Source organism: Dipodomys ordii, unplaced genomic scaffold (assembly GCF_000151885.1).
Source record: "Dipodomys ordii isolate 6190 unplaced genomic scaffold, Dord_2.0 Scaffold7, whole genome shotgun sequence".
Lineage (NCBI taxonomy): Eukaryota > Metazoa > Chordata > Mammalia > Rodentia > Heteromyidae > Dipodomys > Dipodomys ordii.
The window spans coordinates 18,334,941-18,343,679 of record NW_012267223.1 but is presented as its reverse complement, the minus strand read 5'-3'; the positions used below and the strand labels follow the sequence as shown (position 1 = coordinate 18,343,679).

At 47.9% G+C, this 8,739-nt stretch overlaps 1 protein-coding gene across 2 annotated transcripts in view; it reads left to right on the top strand.

Moving 5' to 3' along the window:
* Positions 1-1,402: 1,402 nt before the first annotated feature.
* The window catches only part of B4galnt2 (beta-1,4-N-acetyl-galactosaminyl transferase 2), a 30,053-nt gene continuing 22,716 nt past the window's right edge, over positions 1,403-8,739 (top strand). Inside the window, exon 1 of one of the 2 annotated variants that reach the window (XM_013037753.1) lies at positions 1,403-1,466. In XM_013037753.1, coding sequence (XP_012893207.1) covers positions 1,441-1,466 — 26 coding nt within the window. In that variant the 5' untranslated portion in view covers positions 1,403-1,440. Of the gene's footprint in view, positions 1,467-1,876; positions 1,985-8,739 lie in introns of those variants that run through there. The other variant, XM_013037754.1, reaches the window with a different exon arrangement.

Here is an 8,739-nt window from a genome sequence, read left to right as displayed (position 1 = left end):
AAAATTGTTAAAAAATTTTTTTAAATGGAGGTTGGGCCAGGTGCCAGTGGCGCTGTGGCTCAAGTGGTAGAGCGCTAGCCTTGAGCTGAAGAGCTGAGCGACAGCGCCCAGGCCCAGAGTTCAGGCCCCACAACCGGACCCCCCCAAAAAAAGAAAAAGAAATATGATCCTCAGATCTCAGCTTCCTGAGTAGGATTACTGGCATGAGTCATTCTTGTTCACATAGCTGTCATTTTTCTTTGCCTTTCTGGGTCTTTTCCTCCTGGGTAGGAAACAAGACTTTCCTGCAATGTGAATCTTATCATCTATCTGGCAAGTAGGGGTGTTATCTATGACTCCCAGGGAACTGATAATAGATTATAGCATTACATTGAGAAAGGAATAATGAGTTAACCCATCCCAAGTCACAGGAAGAGCTGATAGATCCAAGAGCTTTCCTATTTAGATAGGATTGAGATGGGGGAAGAGGGGTATCACTGGTTTTAGAGATAGAACTTTTGGATGTAAGTACTGACCTCTTTACTATCCACAAAAAATCTGTACATGCTGCTGGGCACTCGTGGCTCATGCCTATAATACTCAGGAGGCTGAGATCTGAGGATCAAGATTCAAAGCCAGCCTCAGCTAGCCCAGCTGCTAGCCTTGAATGAAAAAGCTCAGGGACAGTGCCCAGACCCTGAGTCCAAGCCCCATGATGGGGAAAAAAAAGTCTGTACATAACATCAACAACTAAAGGAGAGCTTACTGCTTTTGTGGTTGTTTACTTCTGGAATTTAGCTCGAATACAGCTTTCCAGTCTATATCTGTCTGTCTGTTTTGTCTGTCTGTCTGTCCATCAATGTATCTGTCCATCTATGTATCTATGTATCTGTGTATCTATCTATCTGTGTATCTATCTATCTATCTTCCTACCTACCATCCATCTATCCTTCCCCAGCAGCGCAGGTCCTGTTGTGGAAGAGCGGAGTGATGAGTGGATGAGTAGTCTTGGTCTGGGGGTGGGGGGTGGAGAAGACAGGGCCCCAGTGACAAGGGTGACTGGGAGCTTCAGAATTGTACTTCCCTGTAGAGAAAAAATCCTGAGCAGGAAATAGAGGTCCAAGTGAGGGAAAGAGCGGCGCCAGAGAAGCAGGTGGGTCAGGAGAGAACAGGTGCTTCAGGAGAGAAACACCTGAGTTGAGGGCGCTGGCACAGTGTGCGCCCAGGTTAACCTCACAGAGCGGCTGCCTGGAGCTGAACGGGGTAGGGGCTGGGGTTTGGGGCGGGGAGAGGCGTGGTCCTGCTGCTGTTTTTTTTTCCTGGTGGGAAGGAGATGGATCTGGCCTTGCTCTCTGCCCAGCCCCACTCTCATTCCGTCAGCTGAATCCAGAACCCACCGGGTCTCCAGCCGTGGAGACTGGGGGCTGGGTGGTCCACTGGAAGCAATCAGGCGGCGGAACCATGCCAGCCTGGGGACAACAGAGCGGGTTTGATTCTGAGCTGAGTCCAAGGGGGAGGAGGGGAGTAACGCTCACTCGATCCTCCAGATTTGATTTGAATCCCAGGTAATCTGAATCCCTGCTCCTTGCTTCCTGATCTGACAGTGGGACTCAAACTTGGGACTGTGAAATAAAGGCCCCACGTAAATAAAGCATTTAGGTCTGAGCTCACCACTTACCTAGTAAGTACCACACTCCAGGTTCGGTGCCACCCAGTCGCCTTCTGGGAGTGCCCGGGGCACTGGCCGGCCGTGTGTGCGCAAAATCTATTGGACTCGAGATGCTGGGCCGGCCTGGCCCAGGTCTTGGGCGGGGATGGGGGGGGGGGGGGGGGGGAAGGACACAAAGGCGGGCGTCGCCCCAAGCTCGGACAGCTTCCTCCACCTGCGGGACTCAGGGACAACCTATCCGTGTGGCCCCGGCGCTGGGCTGTCTGCGGGGGGGCTGCTTGGCCCCTAGAGCCTCCGGCCATCGCGGGCTGTGCGATTCGGGATGATTTCCAACGAGTGAGTGTTCCCGATGTCCCCAGGGCAGAGCAAGTGGGTGAGCGCTTGTGGGCAGGATGTGCGCGGGCAGACCCCAGTGGCGGCTGGCGACCTGAGTGGGGACTCCATGACCGCCCTCCCCTTCCCCCCCGCCCCCCCCCGCCCGTCCCGCCCTGTTGCAAAAACAGGTGCGCGGGGAGCGGCCAGGTTTGGGGGCCACTAAAAGCAGCCAGCGCGCACAGCCTGGGGATTTTGGAAACTTGCTTTTCACATCCAGCTGCTTGGTAGTTAGGTCCCTCTTTTCGGTTCCCTCCCCTGGTCCCTTTCTCCCACCACATCCCCTCCCCCCAGCCTGCCTGTAAGAGTTACCATAATATCAACAACAACAACAACAACAAAAGTCCAAATTGCAAGTTTAATTTTTGCCTTCTTTTCAGAGGGGCTAGGAAGGTGACTGAGTGGTAGGTAGAGTGCTTGCCTAGCATACAGGAAGCCCTGGGTTCCATTCCTCAGTACTATATAAACGGAAAAGCTTCAAGTAGAGCTGTGGCTCAGGTGGCAGAGTGCTAGCCTTGAGCAAAAGAAGCTCAGGGACAGTGCCCAGGCCCTGAGTTCAAACCCCAGGACTGGCACCAAAAATTATAATAAGCTTTAAGGATTAAAAACATATTACTGACCTTCCTTCCTTCCTTCCTTCCTTCCTTCCTTCCTTCCTTCCTTCCCTCCCTCCTTCCTTCCTTCCTTCTTCCCTCCCTCCCTTCCTCTTCTCCTCCTCCTCCTCCTTCTTCTTTTTCCTCTTTTTGTGAATCCTGGGGCTCTTGAACAGACTTTACTGAGGTGGTTGGCTTCTGAGATTCTCAGATCTCAGTCTCCTCTAAGTAGCAGGATTATAGGCATGAGCCATCCATACCTAGCAATTTCTCTCTCTCTCTCTCTCTCTCTCTCTCTCTCCCTCTCTCTCCTCTCATCTTTTAAAACTCTGGACAGGAGGCTGAGATCTGAGGATTACTGTTGGAAACCAATCAGGGCAGAAAAGTCTCCCATGAAACTCATCTCCAATTAACTACTCAAAAAAAACAAACTGGCAGGAAAGTCTGTGAGACTCTTATCTCCAATAAGCCACCAGAAAACAGGAAGTGGCACTGTGGCTCAAGTGGTAGAGTGCTCACTGTGAGCTGAAGAGCTCAAGGACAGTGTCCAGGCCCACAGCTCAAGCCCCACAACCAAAAAACATAACCAACATAACAAAAAAACTAAACAAAAAACTCAGGTCTTCCACCGCCATTGTAAGAGTGAATTCTATAAATAATAGTATTGGGGAGGGAGAGGGGGGAGGGAGCAAATTTAAGAATCTCCTGGGTTTGACCCGTTTTCAAAAGCTCCCTGTCATAAAAGAGACTATGGAGGGACCCCATTAATGAAAGGGTAAAATTTGGGGGTGGGTGGATGCAACATGGCCCTTCGTATTCTAGAATAAAGACCTGCAGGTCATTGCCTCTTGAAAAAAAAAAAAAAACTCCCCACAAAAACAACAAAAAAAACGACCAAACCCCCCTCCCCCCAAAAAAACCCCCAAAACCCTCTGGAACAGCTGGGTATGGTGGGTAAACACCTGTAATCCTAGCTATTTGGTAGAAGGTCAGGGGCAGCTTGGCAATTTAACAAGACTTTGAAAATAAATAAATTATTTATTTATTTTTTGGTTGGTCATGGGCCTGAACTCTGGGCTTGGGCGCTGTCCCTCAGCCCTTCAGCTCAAGGCTAGCGCTCTACCACTTGAGCCACAGCGCCACTTCCGGCTTTTTCTGCTTATGTAGAGCTGAGGAATCGAACCCAGGGCCTCAAGCATGCAAGGCAACCACTCTACTGCTGAGCCACCTTCCCAGCCCTGCAGTTTCTTTTTTGAGGGGGCTGGGGGCCAGTCGGGCTTGAATTCAGGATCTGGGTGCTATCCTTGAGCTCTTTTGCTCAATGTTAATGCTGTACCCTTTAAGCCATAGCACCACTTCTGGTTTCCTGGTGGTGAATTAGAGCTAAAAATCTAATGGACTTTCCTTCCTGAGCAGTCTTTGACCTATGATCCTCAGATATCAGCTAGGATTACATAGGGTTACAGTAACTAGGATTATGTGCATTAGCCACCAGCACCTAGCTGAAGATTGCTGTTTTTTTTTTTTTTTTTGGGGTCCGGTCGTGGGGCCTGAACTCTGGGCCTGGGCGCTGTGCCTCAGCTCTTAAGTTCAAGGCTAGCGCTCTACCACTGGAGCCACAGCACCACTTCCGGCTTTTTTTTTTCTTTTTGCTTATGTGGTGCTGAGGAATCGAACCCAGGGCCCTAGGCATGCGAGGCAAGTGCTCTACCACTGAGCCACCTTCCAGCCCCAAGATTGCTGTTTTATGGCTAATCAGGCCCTGGGTCCAATTCCTTGGTACCACATGCACAAAAATAAATAAAACAGATTGTTTTGGGGCTGGGAATGTGACTTATTGATAGAATGCTTACCTAGAATGCATGAAGCCCTGGGTTCGATTCCTCAATACCATGTAAACAGAAAGGCTTGGAAGTAGCACTGTGGCTCAAGTGGTAGAGTGCTAGCCTTGAGCAAAAGAAGCTCAGGGACAGTGCTCAGGACCTGAGTTCAAGCCCCGGAACTGGCAAAAAAAAAAAAAAAGCACAGAGCCAGGTGCTTGTTGCTCATGCCTGTAGCTCCTATCTACTCAGGAGGCTGAGATCTGAGGACCACAGTTCAAAGCCAGCCCAGGCAGGAAAGTCTGTGAGACTTATCTCTAATTAACCACCAGAAAACCTGAAGTGGAGCTGTGGCTCTAAGTGACACAGCACTAGCCTTGAGCAAAAGAGCTCAGGGTCCATGGGCTGGGAAGGTGGCTCAGTAGTAGCATGCTTGCCTTGCATGCATGAGGCCCTGGGTTCGATTTCTCAGCACCCCATAAGCAGAAAAAAATCCATAAGTGGTGCTGTGTCTCAAGTGGTAGAGTGCTAGCCTTGAGCTGAAGAGGTGAGGAACAGCGCCCAGACCCAGAGTTCAGGCCCCACAACCAGCAAAAAAAAAAGAGCTCAGGGTCCGGCTGGAAATGTGGCTTAGTGGTATAGAATGCTTGCCTACTATGCCCCAGGACTGACCAAAAAAAAAAAAAGAGCTCAGGGTCCATACTAAGGTTCTGAGTTCATGCTCTATGAGCAACCAGAAATAAACAAACAAAAAAGGACACACACACACACACACACGTGCATGCACTGGTCCTAGAGCTTGAACTGCGGCTTGGCTAGAGCTTGGCTTGCGGTCCCTGAGGTTTTTGGGTGCTCAAAGATAGCACACTACTACTTGAGCTATGGCTCACTTCTGCCTTTTGGTGGTTAGTTGGAGATAAAAGTCTCATGGACTTTCCTGCCCAAACTGGCTTCAAACCATGATCCTCAGATCTCAGCCTCCTGAGTAGCTAGAATTACTGGTAAGAGCTACCAATGCCCAACCCTCCACCAAAAAGCCAGAAGTAGAACTGTGGCTCAAGTGGTAGAGTGCTAGCTTTGAATAAAAAGGCGCAGGAACAGCACCCAGACACTAAGTTCAATCCCCTGGACTGGCAAAAAAAAAAAAAAAAGAGTTTCATGGACTAGAAATTTCTGTCCCTGCTGGCTTCAAACTGTGATCCTCAGATCTCAGCCTCCTGAGTAGGTAGGGTTAGGTGAAAGCCACTGGCACTGAACCCTGCTAACCCTAAGGTTTTTTGGTTTTGTTTCTTTCTTTTTTTGTTAGTCCTGGGGCTTGAACTCAGGGCCTGAGCATTGTCCCTGAGCTTCTTTTGCTCAAGGTTAGCACTCTACCACTTGAGCCACAGCTCCACTTCTGACCTTTTCTCTTTATGTGGTACTGAGGAGTTGAATTCAGGGCTTCCTGCATTCCAAGTAAGTACTCTAACACTAAGCCATGTTCCCAGCCCCCTGAAGTATTAAACATTTTATTTTTATTGTTAATATTATTTGCCAGTCCTGGGGCTCAAACTCTGAGCCTGGGCACTATCCCTGAGCTTCTTTTGCTCAAGGCTAATACTCTACAACTTGAGTCACGGTGCCACTTCCAGCTGTATATGTGGTACTGAGGAATTGAACCCAGGGCTTCATGCATGCTAGGCAAGCACTCTACCAATGAGCCACATTCCCAGCTATTCCCCTTCTCCCCGTTAAGGCCAAGGCTGTACAATTTGAGCCATAGCTCTACTTCCCTCCTTTTTGAAGCTTAATTGGAGATAAGAATGTCAGAGACCGGGCATCCTTAGCTCACACTAATAATCCTAGCTACTCAGGAGGTCGAGATCTGAGAATCTTGGTTTAAAGGCAGCTTGGGCAGGAATAGCTATGAGACTTTTATCTCCAGTTAACCACCAGAAAACAGAAAGTGGAACTGTGGACTTAAAGAGCTAGAGTACTAGCCTTCCTTGAGCAAAAAAGCTCAGGTCCTGAGTTCACACACACACACACACACATACGTCTCAAGGATTTTTCTTGCTGGAGCTGACTTCCAACCACAATCCTCAGAGCTCAGCCTTGGAATAGCTTGGATTGCAGGCATGAGCCACCTGTCCAGCTCTTTTCCTTATTTAGAACAAATATTAGATTATCCTACTAGGTTCCAGATACTCGATCTTCCTCCTCCTCCTCCTCCTCCTTCTTCTTCTTCCTTCTTCTTTCTCCTTCCCCTGGGGCTTGAACTCAGGGCCTGAACACTGCCCCTGAGCTTCTTTTGCTTAAGGCTAGCACTCTCCCACTTGAATCACAGTGTCACTTCTGCCTTTTTCTGTGTATGTGGTGTTGAGGAATCGAACCCAGGACCTCATGCATGTAAGGCAAGCACTTTACCACTGAGCCATCTTGCCAGCCCCCTGATTTTCTTTTGCTCAAGGCTAGTGCTCTACCACTTGAGCCACAACTCTACCCTTAGCTTTTTGGTAGTTTTTTATGGAGATAAGAATCTCACAAACTTTCCTACCCAAGCAGGCTTTGAGCTGTCACCCTCAGATCTCAGCCTCCTGAATAGCTAGGATTACAGGTGTGAGCCATAGGCATCTGGCTTAAAATCATACTTCTTAGAGTTTCATGGGGTAAAATATTTTATGTATGGATTAAAATAGTAAATGAGGGTATATTGCTTAGCTTAGTGGTAGAGTGTCTGCCTTACATGTATGAATCCATGGGTTCGAGCCTGATACAAAGAAAGAAAGGAAAGAAAGAAAGGGAGGGAAAGAAGGAGAGAGGAAAGAAGAAAGGAAAGAAAAGGGAAGGGAATTGAGGAAGGAAGGAAGGATGGTAAGCTGAAATAATTAGTTCAGAGTCAACTAACAAATTATACGTTTATGCAATGTATTTTTTGTGGTGCTACCTGGGATCCTGTGGACCCTGGGATCTTGTGCATAATGAGATTGTATCATTGGGCTCTGAAAATAACAGAGCTGGCTGTATAGCAATGGTTGAGTGCTTATGTTCCATGAGGAAGGCCCTGGGTTCACTCTTTTGCACCATAATAAAATAGCAATCATAAGCTTCCTAGATGTTAACATAAACTACTGATTTAGTGAACACAAGTGTATTTTAAGGGCTGGGGGCATGGCTCAGTGGTAAAATACTAGCCTAGCAGGTATGAGGCCCTGAGTATTCGAGATAAGAGTTTCATGGACTTTCCTGTCTGGGCTGGCTTTGAACTATGATCTTCAGATCTCAGTCCCCTGAGTAGTTAGGATTACAGGCTTTTTTTTGGGGGGGGGATCAAACCTAAGGGGTTGCACTTGTTAGGCAAGTGCATTGCCACTGAGCTATGTGCTAGCCCAGAAACTACATTTTAATGAAAGGAAGTATAACCCATGGAAGGTTTGATTTAGGGACTAAGATCCACATCCTGTTAGCTGGAGGCTGTGGGTCCTCCTTACCTGGGTCTCAATTCATGACATGCCAATTCACTGCCACAGAGTAAATCATCTAGGAATTCCACCAAGAGTAAACTCAATGTCTTTTATTAACTTGTCTCAGAAAAAAAAATGTTATGTATGAGCTAGCCACAGACAGTGAAAGAACAGGCTGCTCAATTGTGTGTGTGGACACCTGGAGGCAGAGATATTTGGAAACCATTTGGGACACTTTCTACTCTAGAACACGCATGTGCGTGCACCTATGGAAAGGTGGGCCTGCATTGTCTAGCATTATGGCGATGGGAAGCCAAGATTGTCTTTTTGCCTCTAAGGGTCTTAGAGGAGCCACAGGTAAGTTGAAATTCCCCACCATCACTGTAACGATGGATGATTACCAATTTTAATTTAGTTGAATAAAATGATATATGTGAGACTAGTATTGTGAAAACAATGAGTAGTATTATATAATTATATTAAAAGTTCATAGTTATTATGTATAAAATTTGAATGGGTTTCTGTTAGTTGCAACTTAAAATTCTTGACTAGGGCTGGAAAGGTGGCTCAGTGGTAGAGCGTTTGCCTTGCATGCCTGAGGCCCTGAGTTCCATTCCTCAGCATCACATAAGCAAAAAGAAAAAAGCCAGAAGCCAGGCGCTGGTGGCTCACCCCTGTAATCCTAGCTACTCAGGAGGCTGAGATCTGAGGATCACAGTTCAAAGCCAGCCTGGGCAGGAAAGACTGTGAGACTCCTATCTCCAATAAACTACCAGAAAACCGGAAGTGGCACTGTAGCTCAAGTGGTAGAGCACTGGCCTTGAGCTGAGGAGCTGAGGGACAGCGCCCAGGCCCAGAGTTCA